This window comes from Emydura macquarii, unplaced genomic scaffold, assembly GCF_026122565.2.
Source record: "Emydura macquarii macquarii isolate MOO-44397 ecotype Brisbane River unplaced genomic scaffold, CSIRO-AGI_Emac_v2 contig_3287, whole genome shotgun sequence".
Lineage (NCBI taxonomy): Eukaryota > Metazoa > Chordata > Testudines > Chelidae > Emydura > Emydura macquarii.
In genome coordinates, this window is record NW_027133424.1 from 7,614,192 (window position 1) to 7,638,688 (window position 24,497).

General features: G+C 41.2%; 1 protein-coding gene across 1 annotated transcript in view; it reads left to right on the forward strand.

The window, feature by feature from the left end:
• The window catches only part of DNM3 (dynamin 3), a 234,943-nt gene that overhangs the window by 202,679 nt on the left and 7,767 nt on the right, over nt 1-24,497 (forward strand). Inside the window, exons 15-17 of the mRNA XM_067532436.1 lie at nt 9,648-9,812; nt 16,085-16,311; nt 17,687-17,923. Coding sequence (XP_067388537.1) covers nt 9,648-9,812; nt 16,085-16,311; nt 17,687-17,923 — 629 coding nt within the window. The remainder of the gene's footprint in view (nt 1-9,647; nt 9,813-16,084; nt 16,312-17,686; nt 17,924-24,497) is intronic.

Here is a 24,497-nt window from a genome sequence, read left to right on the forward strand (position 1 = left end):
CAGCAGGAGAGGAGTGGCAGGCCACTTTGAAAGACCCCGTGGGCCACTTTTGGCCCCCAGGCCACAGGTTGGAAACCATTGGACTAGAGTATAGGAGCTTGGGCCATGAATTTGGGTGTCTGAATTCCTGGGTGCCCAACTTGAAATTCTTTAAAAGGGCCTAATTTTCTGAAAGGGCTCAGCGCTCACCCCCTGGAAATCTGGCTCCTTTAAGGTGCTTAAAGTTAGGCACCTAAAATCACTAATCACTTTTGGAAATCTTAGCTGTTATGTTTCTGAGTCCATTTCCCAAGAGCCCTCACCATCACTGCAATTAGCACCTATTTACAGTCTTATTGGCTGAATTCATAAAGAGACCCTGTCGACTGAATTCTCCCCATTCCCTTGGAGTGAGAGTAATTAACCATTGGATTAGTTTATCAAGGGCTGTGGTGGATTCTCCATCACTGACAATTTCTAAATCAAGATTGGATGTTATTCTACCAAATCTGCTCCAGGAAATATTGTGGGGAAGTTCTCTGGCCTCTGTTATACAGGAGGTCAGGCTAGATGAGTACAGTGGTCCTTTCTGGCCTGGGAATCCATGAATTTGTGAGTGGTCCCTTCAGGTCAGGGCTGAGGCACTTGGTCAGCGTGAGGTAACTTTTGCCGGCCACTGCCTGTGTCCTACCTTAGGGTGCTTGAACAGAGGACTTTTATATTTGCATCTTTCACCAACACTAAATTCACACAATGGAGCATTTTTTAAAAAGGACGAGCTTTTGAGACCATATGCTGCCAGAGTCCATGGAAATGGAACAAAATAGAGTAGAGATTAATGGCCAGGTGTTAATTCAATCCATATGGTCCACAACCTGCATTACAGATGACTGTTTGAGCCTCCCACTTTCTTCTTTCCTTTTCTTCGATTTCAAGCATAAACCTCAAGACTTGCTCCTTTTGTTCTTGGGGGAACTGCGCAGTGCATCAAGCATTAACTGCAAAAAATCAGGCTGAGAGCTGTACCACTTGCTATTCCCTCTTTCAAAGAAAATGGTTCAGTTCCCTCTACAAATAATTTCCACTATTTGCTTCTGTTGTTGTCTTTGGCAATTTTTTCCATCCACTAGCCAACCATTGTGTAGTAAGAATCTGTCTGAATGTCTTATAGGCTACTCATGTCATATTCAAATCCTTGTTGTCTTGACATGTATTCATTAATATCACAGCACTATTTAAAACATCCCAAGATTACATTTACCTTGTTCTATGTTGCTTTAAAGATAACAAAGACTACCCTAATACAATCCAACACTCAAGATTGCATTCCTAACCTGTGTCTAGAAATTAGGGGCACTTCATGCTTTGATTGAAAAGTTTTTCAAATTCCAAAATAGATTTGTTTACAAAGCAACTGTACTGTCTCCCTTATGCCAGTCTCTCTTTGCTTTTGCCTGTCCAGCAAGCTATTTTGAAAGTATGAAGTAGCTGTTGGCCCTGAATCAAAAATTTGCATTGCAGGATATGTAAAAATCCTTTGTGTGGGGAATATTTTATAAGTGGCAGTGAACAGGGAAACGCTGCACAAACTTCTTATGATGCAGGAGCTTGCTCCTCAAAGGAGCATTTTATTTATGCTGCCCTTTCGCTGATTTCATTTTCTACTGGACTTTTTATAGAAGAAAAAAATGTTACTGTGATATTACGAGTCCTGAAAAATATGCATGATTGGATTCCGCTCACAGTGTTCGCAGCTCGCACAGTCTGATCATGTCTCATGTTGTTTGTTATTAAAGGCCCTACTCCTGGAGTCAGGTGATTACATGACAGTCAAACTTTTTTTTTTTTTTTTTTTTTTTTTTTTTTTTATAATGAAAGCTAAGTTTATAGTCCCCATGATTATGGAACAAGTTTGAAAATATGTACTGAGTTCACCCTAAAAGCCTCAAAAACCAGAAGGCAAATAAAAAATTCCAAATTTATTTATTATTAAAATCTCATGATTAAGCCAGTCTCATGACCTTTGACGGCCTGGTTCATGAATTTTGACTGCTTAGGGGCGGCAATGCTGCACAAATAATCTGGGTCAGGTTTTTGTATGCAGTGTGAGATCTTAGATAACGCTTCTCACTTTACAGTGTCTGTAGCCTGAGCGAGGAATCCAGTTGCAGAATTAGATGGTGATAGTTTAAAATACATTTAAAATCACTTTGGGTTAGATTATGTCTGGCCCTTATGTGGCTATTCAGTGAAAGAGGGAGACCACCTGTGTAAGGGCCAACCAGAATTGCAGCCTCGCACTTAAGGGAGTGCAGGGCTGCTACCGAGAGCACGGGAATTAAAGGTGCTGGGGGTGGGTGGATCAATGGAGTGAGCTGTAGTAACCTAACTGGAGCTGTTGAAAGCGTGGATGAAAGTGGCAGGCTCCTCATCTGAGAGAAGAGGATGCCGTTTCCTGCTAGCCAGTTGTGGGAGAAAAGGTATTCTCTCATCGTGCTTGGTTCATTGACAATACAAGAAAAATAGTGTATTGTCATTTATTAGAAGTCTCTTCCAATGACCAAATTTTGCTGTGAGTCTCCATCACATGGTTAGAGCACCCCTTTTGGCATAACAGCCTATTATGCATCTTTAAGAATACATTAGCCAAATTATACATGCTGCAAAAAAAATGTAACGAGAGAAAGGAGTCCAAGAAGCAATTGTAAAGGCTTTTAAGAGAGGCAGGGGACTTACACAAACACAGCATACTGCATTTGTCTATCAAAGGAAAACTCCACTTGAACACAAATAAAGTAGATAGATTATAATTTCAATCCTAGATCAAAGCATAACTACAGTGTTCAGAGTGTTATCAGTTCTTTGTCATTGGCTTTTGTATAAACACCTCTTTACATACCTGTGCTGTGACATACTGCCGCAGTTGAGATTTATGGAAACGCTCCAACTGGATCCTCCAGTATAAAAGATGGGGAGCTATTGGCTGGGTATTTTTTGTGAGTACTTTCCTTTGGCGTGTGCTCCCAATTAGTTCCAGCTAGCCAGCATCTACTGACCTTCAGGATATGATGCAAAGCTGTCTTGGAAGAGCAGCTGAAGAATTGAATAGAGCTGGGGGCAATATTTTTGTTTCACGGAGAAATTAGTTTATTTTTGTGTGATTGGTTGATCACTGTTATGTGTTTATATGGCTGTTGTTTCTTTGATCTATTGCATTTTTCAGTACGTATCATAGGCACTTGCAATTGTTCAGATAGGGCCTGTTGATATTGCTGTTTTATAAATCTAAAGAGTAAAGGTGTGTTGATGCAACAAGATTTTGAAGAAGTTTCTAACTGTCGCCCTTAATCGAGAAGTACAGTTTTATATTCATTCACACACTACCTCTCAGATTGGCCATATCATCTGTAATAATTTTGTGTATCGTGGGATACAATGCACTCCACTTATCAGTTTGAGGACAACTTGATTGCCCCAACAGGTATCATCTGAGTTTGTGTTTTAGTGTTCCCCTTACTGTATGGACCAAATTCTTTGCTGGGGTAACTCCATTGACTACTGTGGAGTTTCCCCAGCAGAGAATTTGGCCCTGCTATCTTACATATGAACTTATCTGAAGGTCAGAACAGTGCTCAGAATAAAAATAGACATGCTTTTATCTGAATTATGCATCTGCGCTTATGCAAAGTGGGATTATTTGTTGCTTAGTGGGAACAGATTGGGACCACTCGGCTCTTGTGCACCTAAGCAGATTTATGAATTTCAGTGATATGCACGTAAGTGCAGCAGACTGTAAATAATTGCAGTGATTAAATCTTGTATTGCATTCCGCTTGTACTGAATGCAGTCCAAATGAGAAATAGATAAGTAAGAGTTGTGTTTCTTATGATCTAGCCATCATCAGGACTCCTGTTATAGACAAGTGGAGGCGGTCTGGTGAAGCCGAGAAAAATACCCTATCCAAACTAATCTTTTATTTTTGACTTGAACTTTATTTTTGATTCCATAGCCCAGCTTCCGTGATGTTATGATTTGGGAGTTTTTAAACCCAGTCTGTCTCTTACTTGTGATGGATGCGCTACTATATTTTGCCACAAACTTTACTAACCCAGCTAAACCAGTGTTTGATATCTTGGAATACGTCCCTCAAGAAGATCCTTTTTAGTATTATCAGTCATTGCTGCCTTACCAGCCAATCCACGCTCTCTACTTATCCAGCATTTGAAAGCACTATTATTTAATCAGAGCCAATGTCCCCTGCTGGTACTGGTATATTGCAAAATGGAGGCAGCTGCTTGCTTGATGGAATGTTTCATTTTCAGAATTTTTTGGAGGGATTTTCATTTGCAAACAAAAGAAATCAAACTGATTTTCTGACAAAACCATAGAAACAGTGCCTCAATAATTCTCCTCCAGTAACTTACTAATGAGATCTACAACTGTATTTTATAATTATGAAGTATTGCTTTGCTTTCATTCAATTGGATTCAGAGCTGCTATTTTGCCTCCTCCTGTCCTTTTAAATAGAATGTTCTTTGTTGGATAGTAGAAAGTACTTTATGGTTTGAGAAACTCTTCTAATTAAATAACTAGACAAATTCTCCTTTTTGGAACTGAAATCCTGAAATGTTATACGAGACATTTTTATGCATGTTTGCAGCTGCCTGACATGTAATAAAATCACGGCAATTAGAGATGATATTGTTCACCCTGTGTGGTCAATGCAGGATTGTTCTCCACAATCTATTTTTTAGTGCTTTGTCCAGGTTTGCTTTAAATATTCCAAGGGATGGAACTTTTTAATGGGAAACTAGTTGACAGCCTTATAAATCTCACTATCAGAAAGATTATCCTGATGTTCAGCTGAACTCTTCCTTTTCTGAACTGTATTCCATTACTTGAACCACGCAGAATAATTTCTTTTACTCCAGAGAGTTTTCAACCTTTCAGAAGACAGATGTCTCCTCTCTTTAGCTGTCATGTGGACATGCACATGTAGAGTGAAATCCTGTCCACGTTGAAATCATGGCAAAACTCCCTTGACTTCAGAGGGGCCATGATTTCACCTATAGTTTTTATTCTACCTTCATGTGCCACTTTTATCAGTCCCTGAATCCTTTTAGCTGCTTTTCTCCAAACTTCCTGATACAGAGGATGTCTGAATTCACTATGTCAAGTAGCATCAGTAGCATTAATTCGTACTGTTCATTTCGTTAGCAGTTTTCATCCAAGAATCTTAGAGCACTTTATGAATGTTAATCAATTAAGACTCACCACCACCCTTTAGTAAAGTACCTAAGTAGTAGTATTTTCCTACAAATGAGTGGATGGTGGAGGAGGGAAGGATTGTCACCTCTGCTCTGTGGCATGATGAACATGTGTATGAAATGCAATATTAGCTTGGCTGCCATGTTACTTTGCAAAATATTTGCTCTCAATGCCAAGGCTTTAAGGTTTTCCTCACCATTGAATATCTGCATAAGATATTAAATAGGAGTAAACATAAGTTAAATAAATTGTAGCAACCCAGTTGACATCTACCCCACATCCACACACTGCCACTTATTGCATCCTTGTAAAACTGTGTTTTGAAAAAACAAAAACCCAGCAACAAATAAAATGAACTAGCAGCTCAGAAAATGAACTCTACTAGCTTGCCCTCGCTAGGGACAGGACAGAGGGCATGTGCTTCTAGTTGTGGGGAGGAAGGGGAAAAGAGAAAGTACACTGTTCCTGTAGTGTGGGAAGAGGGAATGAGCTGCTGTGGCTGCTGGCTAGGGGAGTTAGAAGCATCGAAAAGATCCTCATTGTCTTCTTCCTCTTCCCGTGACTCGAGGGAAGGTAGAGAAGGTTGTTTCCTTGCTTCTTAAACTTCCTTCCTGAGCAGCTTTGGAGGAGGCCTGACACCTCCTCATAGTCTTTCTTCTCCCTTCCTCTACATGGTGGGATAAAATGATAAGAGGAGCATTGATCAAAGGTGCTGCTCTGAGGCAGCTCCAAATAGTTTTTAAAGAGGGGTAGCAGCAGTCAGGTCAGGGCACCCAGCCAGTTGAACAGTTTACATGTACCAGGTGAATATGCCAATGGAAATTTGCAAGGCTGGATTATTGTTGCTCTTTATTTCTGGCTTCCAGCCTGTTTTCAGTCCCATGTTCCAGGTCATTTGGAAAGAATTCTGCAGTACGATTCTGTGAGACACCATAAAATCTTTCCCTCTCTAGATACAAAACATCTCCTATGTTCTCTTAATCCACTAATTTAGTAATGCTATTCATAACAAAGCTGTTGATAGTCAAGTACTATCCTTGTCACTGTTTCACTATTCCAACCTCTGAGCTTCGTGATCTCTCAGCTACCGTGGTAGAGAAAGCTCTTAGCAGGTGAAAGGCACTCACAAATATAAGTGCTATTTAGAAGTAGGACAGTGGCTTGAAATGTTCACCTTCTGCCTTTAAGATCCTTTAATCTGGTCACAGAGAGACAATCAGACCGGGGTTCTGGAGCAATTTTTATAGTTGGGGTGGTGATGATGGAAACCATGTATTTGGTGTTTGTTATTATGACTTCAGCATATTCCTACTTAAAAGGTATAATAGGGCTCATTCAGAAGGCGTGCTGTGCTTCAATTGAGGTGTCTGTGCATTAATATAACACTAGGTTTTTAATGTGGCTCAGTGGTATGGTCTGCAGTTTTAAAACAAAGAAATGTAAATGTAACAGGGACTGTAGTGTAGCAAACATCTGGTTTTGTTATGAAATCAAGTTTTACCAAGCAGCCTAATTCTGATTGATTAATTTGGGCATGAGACAATTGGAGTCAGGGAAAAGCCTAATAACTTTTATAGCTTTTTAAAAATAATAATAATTGTTTATTATTTGTATTGCATTTGTGCCTAGGAACCCAAGTTGTGAACCGGACCCCACTGTGCAAGGTGCTGTACAAACACCGAATAAAGAGAAGGTTCCCGCCCCAAACAGATTATAATCTTAGTAAGAGTTTAAAGTAAAAAAACAGTAAATTGTTGAGCATGTTATTAGTAGAAACTTTTTTTAAAAATTGCTTTAAGCTTACCAAAAATTGATATAGTAAAATAAATTGGCAGTGTGAAGTCAAATCAAAAGAACATTCACGCCTGCGGTATTATCCACATTTGTAAACATCACCACTCAACCTGCACATAAAAGGTTAAATGTTTGCAGACTATTACCCTTCGCCTTAAAGATCGGATACGAATTACTATTTTTATTTTACATTCCCTTGATGAGGATAATAATAAACATCTGTCACTTCACTGCATAGCCAGCAAAGAATCTTATTGCAATCCTATAATTTAAACAGGGGGAAAAAAAAAACGTAGACATACACTCTGTTATATAGACAGTGAGGAGGAGATGATAGAAAATTCCATCTAGATTTGGGGGTACTGGGAAAAGAAAATTTGATGTCTGCAATTACTTTTCTAAAAGAAAAATTCCGTATATGTTTGCTTTTCCATTTATCTTGAGTATTTTAGAAGGGGAAATTACTGCTTGTTTCTTTCCAAACCCAGGAAGCAAAAGAGAAAAAGAAAGAGTCGATCTTAATTCTGTGACTCTCCACCATATGTAGTCCATTAGTAGAATGATTAAGGTTTGCATGTTAGTGTCTCTACTGGTGTTACAGAATCCAGACCAGAACTTCAGCTTGGGTTTCATCAGTTTACAGTGTTTGAGTCCCATCCGCCCCATCCAAATTTTTAGGAAACTTTGCTAATTATTTTTAAAGGCATTAGATTAGTTGTTTTTCCCATTCGTTCTGCTCTAATTAAAAATGTTTAACCTGTTAAACTTGTTATAATCTGTCATATTAAGGGCAACAGCACTCAATGAATATTTAATTTTTAAATGGTATATTAGACCTTGTTCCTTGTCTCAGCTACAAGAAGTTAAAACTACTCCTATTTGCTTTTCAGTATTGGTTGGATCAAACAATGGTTTATAAGCAGTAAATGTGAAATGCTATTTTGAATTATTTACCTTCTAGTACCAAATGGGCCAATACAGACACATCGTGTTAAGAGGTTAGGAGCATGTTGTGGTTTGGAGTAAGAATGGCTCATTACATGGTGGTGGGTTTTACCTTCTTGTGATTAGATAGTTCTTGCCCCAAAGCGGAGACAATCTTTCTGTTCCAGGTTTGTACAGCACCTAGCGCAATGGGGCCCTGGTCCATGACTGGGACTCCTACACGCTACAATAATACGAATAATAAATATCTTTTCGTGTTTAACTCTCATTGTAATGTATTTGCATTTAGTGAATATACTCCATTGGGATAAAATTCACCCCAGTGTAAGGGTTAGGTACCACTGCAGAATTTGCAGAAATTGTGTTTTGCAGGGAGCAGGGGAGGCTGTATAGCCAAGGCACTGAAGGCCAAGATTTTCCAAAATGACTAGGGATTTTTAGTGTCTCTGTTTTTGGGGTGCCTAACCTGGCATACCTTGAAGTGTGATTTTTCTGATTCTCAAAATACTGAGCATCCATCCTCTGAAAATCAGACCCATTGAGGGTGTCTTGACAATTAACAACATGTTACAACAATTAAAAATATATTAATAATGCTAATACTTACAATTAAGGCTGGTAGGTAGCTACATACCTCAACTAGTTTTGTTTCATAGTACATTATTCCCACTTGGTCATATAACTTCTGTTTTCTTTTGTGCAATAGCTACAGCTGCAGATGGACCAGATTTTAGTTTTTGTTGTTGAAATCAGAACAGCTTAAATTCTCTCTTTCTGAGTTTCTGCAGAAAAATATTTGCTGTTGGGGTGGGGAAAGAGACATTATTCCTCACGTTTTTCCAGTTGAAATTCAGTTCATTTGGCTTATTTAAGCCCGTGGAAGCAATTTATTTTTTGCCTACAGGATCAATGTACAGTAGTTTCTTGTTTTTAAACAATCCAAACTGACATGAAGTGCATACTATTAGCTTCCTGTTAATTTCAATGGTAAACAAAAATCTGCCATTTCAGGTCAACTGTTTACATACAAAGAAACTATTCCAATCCAGCAGAGGAAAGGACTGAAGTACTGAAACCAGAGCTGTTGTCATCCCTAAATCATTTGTTGATAGATGTGTAATGTCTCATCTAACAAATTTGTGGCTGAGTTTCTGAATTTTTCACAACTGAGTCAGTTCTCACAAGCAGAAGCGGAGATTACAAAATCAGAGTTTGTAGTGCTGCTTTCATGAGTCGGTCAGGAGGCAATTGGCAGGCTGAATATGGTAGTTAGACTCCATGTTAGTAGGTATTGCAATGAGGAGTTGAGGGAATTTCTGAGGGTTTCACTCACTTCCCCAGTTCTTCACTGTGGTGAAACCAGCTTTGATCTAAAAATCTGAGTTTGTGTGGAAATATGTAACATATCCTCTGAAAAAGGACTCACATTGGATCTTCCATTAACCCCTAACTGTCAGGAATCCAGGTTCCCTGCTGCTAAGCACTAATGTAAACCAGCTTGATGCCTGCCTAGTGGTTAAAGCGCCAAACATGCTGGTATCAAATAATTATGTTGCTGTGTTACTAGTCTGTAAGTGCAGCTTTATTGGCCCTCCTGTTCCAACTTTGAATGGGTAAATAGCATTGAAAGAGGCTTTATGTTTCATTCTGTTTCTGTGTAGATTGAAAATGATGAAACCAGCCAAGCAGACAATTTCTCCATGGACCCCCAACTGGAAAGGCAGGTGGAGACTATTCGCAACCTTGTGGATTCCTACATGTCTATTATCAACAAGTGTATTCGCGATCTGATACCAAAAACAATCATGCACCTTATGATCAACAACGTAAGTAACAGCCTCTCCCTTTCAATCATTTAAAAATGTTTGGTTGTATCTTCAGCTCTTACAGAACCGGATCATTTTTAAAAGGCACCATCGGACAATGAAGAGAAGAAGACGAGCATCTAGAATATCACACACTGCAAACAGGAGTAATGGTTCTGCCCGTATAAAACAAAACACTGCACTCTTCTGCAGCAGAAGTCCAAAGCACTGCAGCTTATGATAGTGCAACTGCAATGCTGTGGGTGCTTACTGTAGAATACTATAGTATTTTTAATGTAAGACTGAGTTCAGGTTAGTGCTAGGTGGCATCAACAGTATTGTTTAAAAGCACACTCCATTCATACTTGTCCTTCTGGGAGAGGCGGGTATGTGTGTGTGTGTAATGCCCCCTGCAGAATGCAAGCTGGGAACTCCACCTAGACAGCAGCTGATGATGTGCAGCAGACCTGTATTGCACTGACCTGCAGTCCTTAAATAACCAAAGGCCTTGAAGGTCCTTTTTGCATGTTTTTTCAGGGAATAGCAGTTCAGACTATATTAGTATTTTGTTTGAGTTTTACATTTGCAGGTCATATTTTTTTTTAAAAAAGTAAGTTATTCCAGGAGTTCTTCAAACACTTTGTTTAGAGCAGCAGTTCTCACACTATGGGATGGGCCTCCCAAGGGAGGTGTGAGCTATGTGTGCCTTTTTTTTTTTTTTAAGAGCTCTGGCTGTCAGCCCCTGGTGGCAGGGGCTAGTGCAGAACGGCTGTGCACACCCATTGCCACCCTTACTTCTGTGCTGCGGCCGGTGCGATGCTGCCTTCAGAGCTGGGCCCCGGCCAGCAGCCGCTACTCTCCGCTCTGCCTTGAGATCTGGGTAGTGGTATATGTACTTCAATGGGGAGATGCATAAATGACTACAGACACAAAGAATAAGGGCCCAGTCAAATCAGTTTGAGAACCACTGGTTTAGAGAATCGGAGGAAATGCGTGTATCTGTCTCTACCCCCTAGATCTTTAAATCATCTGATTTAAAAATGACTTTGCATTAGCATTGCTAGCCCATTGCTTGAGGACCTAGACTTTACCCTCATAGTAGAGTCCTGACTGGATCCGGTCTATGCTATTCTTTGTAGTAGAGCCACTACTGCTGTATTTGTATTAAACCACTACAGGAAATAGCACCTCCTGCCAGTCACTGACAGAATCATAGAATATTAGAGTTGGAAGGGACCTCAGGAGGTCATCTAGTCCAACCCCCTGCTCAAAGCAGGACTAATCTCAGCTATATCATCCCAGCCAGGGCTTTGTCAAGCCTCATCTTAAAAACCTCTAAGGATGGAGATTCCACCACCTCCCTAGGTAACCCATTCCAGTGCTTCATCACCCTCCTAGTGAAAAACTTTTTCCTAATGTACAACCTAGACCTCCTGCCCTGCAACTTGAGACCGTTGTTCCTTGTTCTGTCATCTGCCACCACAGAGAACAGCCTAGCCCCATCCTCCCTGGAACCCCCTTTCAGGTAATTAAAGGCCGCTATCAAATCCCCCCTCATTCTTCTCTTTTGCAGACTAAACAAGCCCAGTTCCCTCAGCCTCCCCTCGTAAGTCCTGTGCTCCAGCCCCCTAATCATTTTTGTTGCCCTCCGCTGGACCCTCTCCAACTTGTCCACATCCTTTTTGTAGTGGGGGGCCCAAAACTGGACACAATATTCTAAATGCGGCCTCACCAATGCCGAATAGAGGGGAATAATCACTTCCCGTGACCTGCTGGCAATGCCCCTCCTAATGCAGCCCAATATGCTATTAGCCTTCTTGACAACCAGGGCACACTGCTGACTCATATCCAGCTTTTTATCCACTGTTACCCCCAGGTCCTTTTCTGCAGAGCTGCTGTCCAGCTCGTCGGTCCCCAGTCTATAGCTGTGCATGGGATTCTTCCTTCCTAAGTGGAGGACTCTGCACTTTTCTTTGTTGAACCTCATTAGATTTCTTTTGGCCCAATCCTCCAGTTTGTTTAGGTCACTCTGTATCCTATCCCTACCTTGCAGGGTATCTACCACTCCCCCCAGCTTAGTGTCGTCCGCAAACTTGCTGAGGGTGCAATCTACCCCATCCTCCAGATCATTAATAAAGATGTTGAACAAAACCGGCCCCAGGACCGACCCCTGGGGAACTCCTCTTGTGACCGGTTGCCATCTAGACATGGAGCCATTGATCACTACTCGTTGAGCCCTATGCTCTAGCCAGTTCTCTATCCATAGGACCTTCTTTATGATCTGTTAAGTCAACAAAAAATCAGTTGCAATAAATATAATACTGTAAAAAGCAAATCTGTCTAAAATTAGCATTTACATGTGAATTCACGAAGCCACCTTTTATTTTTGGAAGGCTGATGTATCCTGGGAAGTCTGTGAGAATTACATTGCACCTGAGGCCTGGATGGTTGGCATAGCAGCTTGAATGTAGCCACTGGTTGGTAGGGAACGAACAAGATCTTCACACAGAAGGGAAGACTGGGCTTCCCTTAACGTCTCTTGGGTTAATTAAGCCAATCTTTGAAGTATGTTAGAATCCTGGGCACAAAGATCCATTGAGACCTTTACAAAAGAGCGTGAAAACAAATGGACCTTCCATGTGTTTCCAAAATTAGCACAGATCTAGAACTCAGGAAGTGTATATGTGGAGAAAGTCTCTCCTCTCCCTCTAGACCACAGCTGGGATCTTGCTTTATAGACTTAAGGTGAACTCCATTGCCTTTTGAAAGGGATATTTCTCCAGCTCTCTTTCAGAAAGTGCAGAATTTAATGAACAGTTCCTTTGGAAAGTTTACATTAAATTTTCTGCCACTCACATCCCCATATGGAATTGTTTAAGAAGTTGAAATGCTTTGCTTCAGAAGTGCAGGACTGTAAGGCTTTGTACATTGAAACTGTGAGGCTCTCTTATTACTAAAGCATGCCAGGTGACGGTGGCACAAGGAAACAGCACATTTTTGACACCATCTAGCTCTAAACTAACCTCTCAGTCATAGTAAACACCCTGGGCTTGAATCACCAGTGCTAGCGGAAACCCTGAGTTCAATCTTATAACTTAAATTTTTGCCAAAGAATCAAAGCTTTTCAAAAGAAAGAATAAAGACTTGAGAATTAAATGTTAATGCATTTGTTTCTGTGAAGCTTGAATTGAAAATTGTTGAAAACTCGTGAAGACATTATTTTTAAAAAAAAATTGATACCATTAAACAGAGAAAGGAATAACGTCAATCCTTTCTGCTGAGACAACCAAAATGTCATGCAAAGAAATGGGAAGTAGGAGAGCTGCATTGGAAGCTGAGTCCTTTTCAGCAGTTTGTGTTGTCTGGAGATCTTTAGAATCCCAGGGCATCCACTAAGAGATAAATGAAATTAACCCCATTTTAATTATTCTTTTTTTATATACCATGCCCCAGAGTGTTGCCTCCAGAAATCTAGAAACAAGTTAATCCCAAGGAAGTGATTTCCATAGCAATCGCCATCTGAATATATGTAGAACTTCCTCTCCAGTTGGTGGGGTCTTTAAATGGTGCTTACAATTCAGAGTGAAGTATTGGATTCAGATTTAGTGTAGAGAAAATAAATTAATGCTGTCCTATAGCATGTCTTGTATACATCTATGTCTCAAATGTATATCATTCCATCCCAAATCAGCGGCTAATTAGGGTGAATGTTGGTTACTTTAAAAGAAAAGGAAATTTACCACAAAAAACCTGCATCAAGTTATCATTAGTCAAACACACCTAAACGAAACACATGTTCAGAATTCAGAACTGTAATGTTACTAATACATAGAGCCCTGCATATCCGTTTTATATCCGTGGACCATTTTTGTGGATCAGATGCAGATAGAAAATTTGTATCCACGCAGGGCTCTACTATACACCTCAGGGTGCTGAGGTATTGCAGAAGGAGGATGCAAATAGTGGGTGATCTTGGAAAAGGTAGGCTCAGCTTGGTGGATTAACTCCAACTTGAACTTTAATACAGATCTTTCATGTTATGGAAATGACTGTCTGCATATTAGATCCCATGGTAGCTGTAGCCCTGCCTGCTGCTAGGTAAGATTTCCATGCATGCCCCTTTAGTCCCAGCTATGAAAGCAACACTTCAAGCTGCTCTCAGGGCTGCCTTGTGCTTTCACTCAAACACATGAATATTGCTGGTTTGAGACCTGTTTGGGGCCGTATCTTTGTGTAACGTTATGTTTATTTCCTGGAAGGGAGTAGGGTATCACTTCCCCCAAGCCTGGAGAAAGCTGCAGGTATGGAGGGCTCATCTTCACCTTGGAGAGTTGGTCTGTGAGGTGGGAGGCAGTCTAGCCTCATAACAGCTCCAGTCCTGACCTTACCCTGGGGTTCAGTGAGCATGCATGGAGGTCTGTGCTGGCAGTAGACAGGGATCTACCATGATCGTAGTTGTAGGCTGATGTTGTTCAAACAGATATTTGTGGTTTAACAATTCCTTTACAATCAGCTCTGCCCTTAATCTAATTTAAGGATTTTTTTTAAGTGATGCCATTTAAATTTTCATTTCATCAAGTATAATTTGATGCTGTTTAACTAAGGTATCTGCTTTTAATGTGGAACTTCTGGCAAGAGCAAGGAAAATAGTGTATTCTGGCATTTAATCAGTACCATCCGCTGAAAAACAGCATGAGATTCATGGAAAAAATTTGCAGACGTTGGTAAGAATTCATATAGCTCCCCTTGTACATGAATGGGAAACGACGATCCCTTCCGGTGACTACGTGCCTATTTTTCTGGGAGGCCCCCCGACTTTTCACTGTCAGAAAGCACTGCAGGTTCCCAACAGCAGTTCAACTTGACCACTGTCTCAGGCCTCGTCTACACACAAAAATTGTGCCAGTATAAAGATAATTCGTTTTTTAAAACAATTTAATTAAACTAGTGCAAACCCCTCTGCAAACGGAGCTGGTACTTATGAAATCAGATGTTCAGGAATGTTTTACGGTTAGCATCTCAAGCTCAAATAAGCTTTACAGAGTGAAAAACAGATGAGAAATAGATCAGAAGAGTTTTTAAAAATTCCTCCAATGCAAGGATTTAGTAGGTCAGCAACTGGTCTCTGAATCTATTTACCACAGTATTATTTACTCAGAATACCTCTATCTGTGTATCTGCCTTAATGTGCCCCAGGTTTCTATAACTAGGGCAGGCATAGCAGGGAATCAGTATATTAAATTAGATTATATTGGAACCTCTATCTTCAGTTTATAAGGTATGTGTATATGTGGCATTTGGGGTCCTACAAAGCTGTCAGAGATGAAAGGCTTGATGTGCAGTAGGTGAAATTAGTATTAAGAAAATAATTCTGAAAGACATGTTATATTGCCTTAAAAATTCCATTCCTGGGGAACTAGATGGCTCACAGGATTGGTGATGAGCTGCCATTTAACCTCTAGGTCAGCTGTTCAGAATTGGGTCAGAAATGCTCTTAGCACCTGACAGCTGTTCAACAGCCTGTGTGAAGTGAGTTAGAAATATAGGAGACACCATACAGGCTTAGATCAGTACTTGATCCTAATAGTGTCTAATGCCATATGCCTCAAAGGAAGGCAGAAGAATCCCATAATGCATTGTGCAGTGAAAGTATCTTGCTGTGGCATATGAGGGGTATTCTCAGTCTAGGAGGATCCCACAGAGATCTACTTATTAACAACACTTACATAGAATTTTTCTACTCTATATCTCAAAGCACTTGACCAGGTTTATCAAGCAGTCTTCTAAAAATGTCCTCACTTCCCATAAACTCAGCTACCTTTCCTAATGGCCAGCATCCCTGTTGCTCAGAATGTGACTGTTGGTTTAGCTAGTAAGTGTATACTTCTGGGAGTTCCCCACTTCCTCAGGCCCAATGGCTAGAAACTAGCATGAACCGCAAAAGCCACTTTCACAGCTGGCACCATCAAGGGGGTTCTGCAAATTGAGTAGATAGACTGAATTATCCCCTAAAGGTGAGAAAATGTATCTGGTTAGGGTAGCATGCCAGCCTGGCTTCTAAGGTTAAGTGGATGAATAGTGGACTTAAGTTCCAGTGCTGTCTGTCTGTCACAATTTCTCTTGCTCTCTCTTCTTCTCCATGTATCTGGTGTATTCTCATTGAAGTGCCAGGATTCCAGTGTGGCAAGTGAACTTTATTATGCCTTGTCCATTGTTTTGAAGACCTCAGCTGTGTTTATGCAAATTCTTATTGCCATTGGCAGGCCAGTAACCTTTTTTGTCTGATTTTCTAGGTAAAAGAATTCATAAATGCAGAGCTCCTGGCTCACTTGTATTCCTCTGAGGACCAAGCCACCTTGATGGAAGAGTCAGCAGAACAGGCTCAGAGGCGAGAGGAGGGGCTTCATATGTACCAAGCCCTAAAAGAAGCACTGGCAATCATTGGAGATATTAGCACTAGCACCGTATCTATCCCTGCCCCACCTCCAGTTAATGATTCTTGGCTACAGCAATCCCACAGGTAAGGGTCTTCAGATCAGATTTGCAGTGGAAATTAAGACACTGAGCTAGATCTTCAGCACCACTACCTTGTCACCCTCTCTGGCAAGCTTTTCTTCACGCCCTAAATGAAATTCTTGAGAGAATCAGAAAACTTTTGCTGTTGTTGAGATGCTGAGTTTGGGGTTCCCCCATTACTTGAGGGATGGGGAACATGCAGGTGGAATTCTTGTACTGGGTGATCCCAAAAACCTCACAGGTGAGCTGAACTTAAACAACTGTGTGCTTAGAATTCATCTTTGCCCAGTGAAAGGTCCTACCAATCAAGCCACCAGCCTTCATTCCAAATATCTCCTGTCCTGTTCTGGTCTAGAAGGGAAACATGGAAAAAAGTGTGCTTATAAACCTCTTGGTATAGGAATCTGTTAGACCTGGCAATGCTTTTTCAGGTTTGTCAAGAATCTCCTCTTGTACAGCAGCTTAGGGATTCATCATCTAGAATTGGGTACCATGGAGTACTGTAATATCTGTCTCCTGCACCAAAAGTTATAGAGCCTTGTCTATGGTCCAAGTTTTTTACAAATTCCTCCACGTGTGTATATGTGACGTGGATGAATGGAAGAGGTATATGTATCAAGAAAAGTGCTTGTAAACTCTTTTCTGTCTTTGAGAATACCATCTAGTGTACTGTGTTTGTGACACGGTTGCTATTCCATTTGGTTGCTGTGGCTCAGACAATATAATTATTTATGCTCCCACCCTACAGCATCTCAATTTCTTTAAGGGTTTTTAATTCTTCCCTTGCCAATCTCAGGCAACCCCACCTCCCTTTCCATCCTAAATCAAATTTTATGTCCACTTTTTGGTTCTTTCAAGCCACTGTAAGATTTCAATGTTCCTTACCTATGGCTTCCTTAAAAAGAGAGTGGCCTTCTTAATAAATCCACTTAACAAATTGGTGTTAGACTATTGAAAATACTAAACCTATTATCTTTACCTTTGTGACTGTATACCTGATTCTGACCTTAATAATGCCTACTTTCCAGGGATAGTGTGATAGTGAAGGACAGAGTGTACATGTCATCTTTGTTTTGTAGAGGTGGGGGAAAAAGGTAGACATTCTTTTGAGACTTGGAAGCATCTCTGAGAAATTCTTTGGAATGGATGGGAGCAATGAAGGGACCATCCAGAACAAAGGAAACCGAGAGAGTTGTCATTGCAAGAATATATGATATTATCTCTGTGAGATAGTGGGCTGCTTAAATTAGACTCTTCGGGACCAAGACAATATGAGAGCAGAGGAAAATGTTCAGAAAATTGTCCCTGATTTCAGAAAGTATCTGGCTTCCATTTCTAAAGAGCTTGTCGATTTTCATTAATCTCTGATTGTTCACTAGATCACCCCCTCCAAGTCCTTCAACTCAGAGAAGGCCTACATTAAATAATCCCCCAACCAGACCCTTATCTGGCCGAGGACCTGCTCCAGCAATCCCATCACCAGGCCCTCTGTCAGGGGCTCCACCAGTCCCATTCCGTCCAGGCCCGCTACCTCCATTTCCTAGCAACAGTGAAGGCCTTGGGACACCTCCTCAGGTTCCATCTCGGCCAACGCGGGCTCCTCCCAGTGTTCCAAGGTAAGACATTGAATAAATCTTGAGGCTGGGTATGGTTCTCTTCCATAGAATAACAGACATATTTCATATTGGGGTAGGGAATTGAAACACAATTTCCTTATATCTAAAATTAACAGAGTAAAACAGTGCTTTCCATGCAGAGAGACCAAGGCAGGGTTTGACAAGCCCATTCTTATCGTAAAGCTTATTTCTCAGAAATTAGAAACTTTTCGCCCAAGATTAAAGACCACAGTGAATTGGTCCAAAGAAATGCTTGATTGCCTGACTGATGTCAGAACAACTGCTCATGGTGTTGGGTACAGCCAAAGGGTGTGAAAGAAAGAAGTAGAGACTAGATTAGATTATCTCTGCTCATAGAGAAGAGGTTTGAGTGTAGTGGCTCACATTATCCATTCTGGTTGGATCACAAAATCCATCTGTTTTCAGCTGGGATGATGATTCATCTCTGAGAGAGCAAAAATCAGCCATTTAAAAAACAGTGGTAAAAGTCTGACTTTCACCCACAAATACAAAGGCAATTTAGCACTGTGCTTGAAAATCTCTCCAGAGCCGACCACTGTGCCCTTGGCATTATAGCAGGTAGTTTATACAAAGTCACATGGCGTGACAACATGGTAAATGAAGGGACAGGAGACTTGCCTTCACTCCAAGTTTCCTTTTATTTTGAGCATTTTATCAATACTTTCAGGTGGCTTTAGATATATGTAATTTTGAGAAAACACACTGGAAGCCATTGTTATAACATTTTTACTGTTAATCTGAATTTAACACCACTAAAATGTTATGGTTTCACTATGCCATAGTATAATCCCTAATCATTCTTGAGTATGAAAGGTTTTTATTCCATCAAGGGGTTCCAGTTATATCCTAAGCTCTGAGAGGTAGAGGCAGAATGGATCCCCTGGTAATACATGAATTACTCCATTTTTAATAAGGTTTTAAAATAAGGACTATGTAAGAGGGTTACAAGTAGAAAGGTAGAAGGAATTTTTCGCAAGTTTTTTATTTTTACCTCACTCGGGATTAGGAGCTAATGATATTCTTTCACTCGAAACTGCCAGCCCAGTTATGGGTGTCAACAATAGAGCAAATCTGGATGAGATACTTTCCAGATTCATTTTCCTAGCCAAGAAAGAGCAAATCAGTCCATCAGACAGTGGAAACCGTTTTGTGTTTTTCACCATTAAAAGGGCAAAATGTCAGCAGCCACACATGAAGTGCACTTGGTGTCATTTCAATATACAGCATGCCCCATCTGTAGTTGTGTGGCTGGTTAATTATTAGACCAATGAGGAGAAACACAAAAACGCTTCCCTTGGTGCTAAGCCGTAGGCCAAAAGAGAAGAGGTCTGTGAATTCCTGAGTTTGGAGGGTTTCAGACTAATGCCAGCAGCTCCTTTGCCAAGGTCTCCATTGTGCCATCAGAGTAGTATATACACACACCAGAAGCCGAGTCAAAATCCAATATTTTGTCAGTTGTGCTACTGGGGGGAACCATAACTGCCCAGCAACTGTTTGCTTGCCTCTCCTTGAGAATGAGCGTGCCTCCTTTCCTGCCTTGCTGTGATTTGCATAGACACTGCTTTCCTAAAATGGCTGAAAATAATCTTTTGACTAATAAACTGGGAGGCTGGGTGAAGCTGGGTGAAGCCCCAGCCTCACAGAAGAAGCTTGATCAGCATCATTCAGTAGCCCCTCAATTTACAGATGCATTTTCTGGCATGGGAAACAAATGCTGGTGAAGGAGGTCAGCGTGGTTAAATACCTTAACTGTGCATATAACTGTATAGAGAACTTCAGAGTAGTTGTGTTAAAAATAATCTGCAGTACTTCTTCTGGACTGAGTCATGAGTCACTGTATCTGGAGCTGCGAACCCCCTTTGGTTTTAAAACACACGTTTAAGAATGAAATGGAAGAATTCACATTTGTGCTGAAATGTCAAGTTTGTCCTGCTGACTAAACTCAACGAGAGGAAATCTCTGAGAAGGGGCTGGAGGGGGGACGTCACCTGAGAGGGACAATGTGTCTGACTCCTATGCCTATTAAAAGTGCAGTTTTAGATTTGGAATTTCTGCTACGCATGGTCTGTTTTTAATAAAAGCCTGAGCAGGATTGTAGTAAATTGACTTGAAAACGAGGTCTGAGATACTAAGGCGGGGGGGAGGGAACTTGCGGAAGGGTTCTTGATGAAACCTGAGCTTTCTCTTCTACTTCTTTATATATTTCGTCTCTCTGCTCTGTCTGCTTTACCACCATTTTCTCCAGTGATTCCTTAAAGTGTCAGGATCCATCATATCCAGGAAAATAGCTTAGCTTCCTGAGAGGAAAGATACATTTTTAAAGTTCTTTTAGGCTTTCCAAAGAAGTCTCCCCTCCTCTCAGCCACTCCTTTAGTCTCGAGCAGAAACTTGTAACACAACAAGGCAACATGAGCATTTTACTATGTCTTTCCTGCTAAGCTTTCAGATTAAAAAAGCAATAACCAAAGCTGTTTTGAAAGGAAAGATTCAAACCATCCTGTTCAGTGTATGGCTGTGCATACGTTTTGACTGGAGAATTTGCCACCTCATTAGCAAGATATGACCCCTGCCTTTAAAAAAAATCTAATTTTATTCCACATTATTAATGTTTAATCAAAGCAGCTGCAGTCTTACAGAAACCATGAGCTTTCTGCGGTTTTTTTATTGCTCTTCATTTAACATACAGAGAGAGGAAAGGGGCGGGAAAGAGGGGGAAATAATTTTCTTCCTTATTTCTCTCTGATTCTCAAGCTGGTTTGGGTTATGTGTCCTGAGTATTTCTGCAAGGAAACAGAAACTATTTGCATGATACATGCCTGTTTTAATTAATCCCACTTGAGATGGGTGGATCTCTCTCAGCAGCAAAGCACTTGTGAGTAAAGGCCCTGGCCTTTGTTAGCGGCTTGATGCCAAAGTATCTCTGATTTGCGAAATATCCCCTGCTGCCAGAAATCAGATCATTCCCCCTCTCCCTTCTCTTAAAAGGCTGCAGCAATATTTTAAAAGAAAATGCAGCTGTGCACTTGCTTCAGTAAGATGACCTTAAGCTTGCGCTAGCGCCATTATAAAGTTCCAGAATGTGTGTTTGTTTCCCGCTTTAGAGATTCTGATCTTGATCAAACACTAATTTCAGTCTTAATGCTCTTACTTTAAGTGGTAGCTTTATCGTTGAGTGGGAATCTTAGCTTTGCCATGAAGAAAGAGAAGGAATTGGAAATGTGTTTTTCCTGACAATGGAGCTCTCTGGAATTGACGTGGGCCTGGGATTATGCTCTCTGCCCCGTCCCCTTTTTCCTGCTCTACAGTGTTACTGCAGCGGGGGGAGAGAGCAAAGAGCTTCCACTCAATGAAGGCTCAAAGGCCATCGTGCACCTTGCCACCTTGATCTATGCTACCCCCGAATACTATAGAAGCTCAGAAGCTGGTTGCACACAAATCCTGGAGGGAGGTGTGATGTCCACTGACAGGGGCAAAGCCCAGCAAAAGCTTCATAGCATGTATGGCATCCTTTTCCTGCCCAGCTTTCATGCTCAGGCCTCTTTGGGCACAGCCTTGCAGTCATGGAGTTCCCATAGCAATCAGTGGAGGTTCTGGGCATGAGGGGTTTGCAGGGGTAGGCCTTTGAATGGGATGATATCAATGAAGAATTTAATTGATCTGCATTACTGACTGTCTCCCATGGCAGCCCTTCTGCACGTCAACCCTCCTCTTCCTTCAGCTCCCTCCTTACAACTGACTTCCGCCCACAGACCTTGTCAATTGATCACAGTCAGTCAGGTGGCAAGGTACATTGTGCTTCTGCACGTAGCTAGTCGACATGAAAACGTGCTTGCGTCCCTGTACCTCCTGCTCCGCCTCCTTCCTCCCCCGGCCATGGGTCGTGTCACCGGGATTGTTATAACATCATCTCTTGTGCCTCATTATTCACCTAGAAGTCAACAGGAGTTAGGTGCCCCGATACCTTTAAAAATCTGTCCCTAATTCTTTACAATGTATTTGTGCAGCACCAAGTACAGTGAGGTCCCTATTTCTGACTGGGGCCTCTAAGTGCTACTGCAATTCTAGGCAGCGATGGTAACACCACCTATATTAAGGTTGTCATGACACTTCCCATTGTAAGAGTCTCTGTTTTCAGTTGCTTTTAACTTTGCCAAACATTAAGCCTTCAGGCTGAAATTTTCCATGCTGGGTGTCTGCCTAAGGCTAAGGGTCTTTTGGCAAGTTTTATCCTATCCACTGACTGAGGCCTGGGTCTTGTGGAAAAAATAGTATGTGATCATATCATTAAAACTGTATCATAATGCCTATGTACAAAGGGGCTGAATTGGACAGATAACATTCATTCTGCTATTTCCTAACTGTTGAACACTTTCAACCTTATGAATGTTCTTTTACTGTACTTTTTTGGCTGTAATATAAAATAATAATAAAATGGCTCTTATTTTTAGCTGAGCACTTTTGGTGTGTGCTCAGTTCTGTACAAACACTGCCTCAAAGAGCTGACATTTTAATCAATCTGTCTGAATGCACAAGACACAGAGTGCAAAGTGCTCTCGCAGTAACACGTATTGTAAGTTCAGGTTCTATTTAAAAGCATAATCAGCCCCCTGTGTGCCTGGGGGCAAGTTAACTTTAACTTTATGTTAATGGAAGCATTTTAAAGATTTTAATTTCCTGAGTTTTAAAGGGAAAAAAGGAAGTTAAAGCATGACTGATTTCAGCTTTGCTTCCAGATCAGAATCATATACAATTGTGTATAGCAGCTGTAGGCCAAGAGTCCGTAACAGTATGTATTCGTACCACTCCGTACGCCAGCATAACTCCCGTACTGCCAGTCCCAAGGATTCCAAAATCATGAGATTTAAAAACACATACTTACATTATTCCTTATCTGATTTCCGATTTGAGCTTTTAGGGGGAAGCCTCCTCCCCCCTATTGATTTATCATTTCCAGCTCAGATGCCCTCACAGTAATGCCGTTCTCACCTCTGAGTGCTCAGAGAAGGAACTTCATTACCCACTCATAACTCTCAAGGCAGGAGAACTGCCATTTCTTGCTTCTTCATCCCCACTCTCATGTCAACAGTCTGCCAGCCCCTTGCCATCTTCCTTCCTGCCTACCTGCTTTGTTGCTCCATTCACATTCCCCTCCTGTGCTCCCATACAGCCTCCCAGCCCCTACATTCATCTGCCTCCATATTTTCCTTCCTTTTCCCCTAAAAAGTGTGTGTGTGAGAGAGAGAGAGAGAGAGAGAGAGAGAGAGACATATGGGTCTGCCTGTGCTGGAGTTCTTTTCTAACTGGTTTTAAAACTGGTTCTGCAAAACCAGTTAGAGGCATAGTGTAGACCCATTTTAATGAACCAGTTGCCAGACCTTCTTGAGATTCAGTAAAACCAGGGCAGGCTGCCAGAAACTGGGTCTACATCACTGCTCTAATTGGCTTGAAAATCAGTTTAACTCAACCAGTTTTAAAACTGGTTAGAAAATTCCCCTAGTGTAGCCAGGTCTGGTGTGATTGGGGGACAGAGAATGATGTGAAGGAAGGGGAAAGAAGAAAGGAGCCTGAGGAGAAACATACAATGGGAGGGATCTGGCGATAAGCAAGAGGCTAAGGGTACTAATTGGATAGTTGCCCTCAAGCACTGCTGTGTCCTCCTGTGGCCCTGTCAGCTGACAATAGCTGGGTGGGTGATTAATTTGCTTTATGATGTACGTTTTCAGCAAGAGACTTTTTGCCTCGTTAGCTTTTTAAAAAATGTACTGATTAGTAAAAGGAAGTGGTTTTTATTTTTAGCAACTCTTGACTTTAAAAAGGAAAGTGAAGGCAAACAACAGTGAATACTGTTTGCCAGGAACGCAGATGGGAAGCCAAAGGTGTGTTTTGTCTTCAGTATTTAATGAGTAGCATAACATTTGTCATGAAGGCCTTGTGCCTAGAGCAGGGGTGTCCAACATAGGGCCAACAGCTGGATCCGGTCCACTAGCTGCGTTTGTGTGACCAGCCTCCACGTTCTCTTTGTACAGAATCTCAGCTTTCCTTTTTTAACAATAGTACGTTTCTAGGCTTCATGTTCAAGAAGAAAACCTTGCAAAAGTGAATCGAGTGAAACCAATGCAGTGTTGCCTTCCTTAGTCTGCAGGCAGCCTGACACAAGGTGAACCCATCTGTCCTCTGTTAATCTCCGAGTGTCAATTAAAATCACTTAAACAATTCAATATCTCACCTTATCAATTTCCTTCCATTGCATTGGTGGCACCTCGGTGTCTCCTATTCTCTGCCTGTGGCACACAACAGTTTAGTCTCCTGAGGACTGAAAGGCATTAGTCTGACTTAAATTATTAGGCTCAATATAAGCCTGTCTGGGTGAAATTGAGTGGCCTGTGTTATGCAGGAGGTCAGACTAGATGATTTGATGGTCACTTCTGGCTTTAAACACTATGAAACAATGTCAGCCTTAACTATCGCATTGAGGATCATTTTAGTGGCTGCAGTGGGATGGGAGCTAGGAGTGGGAAGTGCTTTTCCTTCCTTGCCGCAGAGGTTCTAAAAA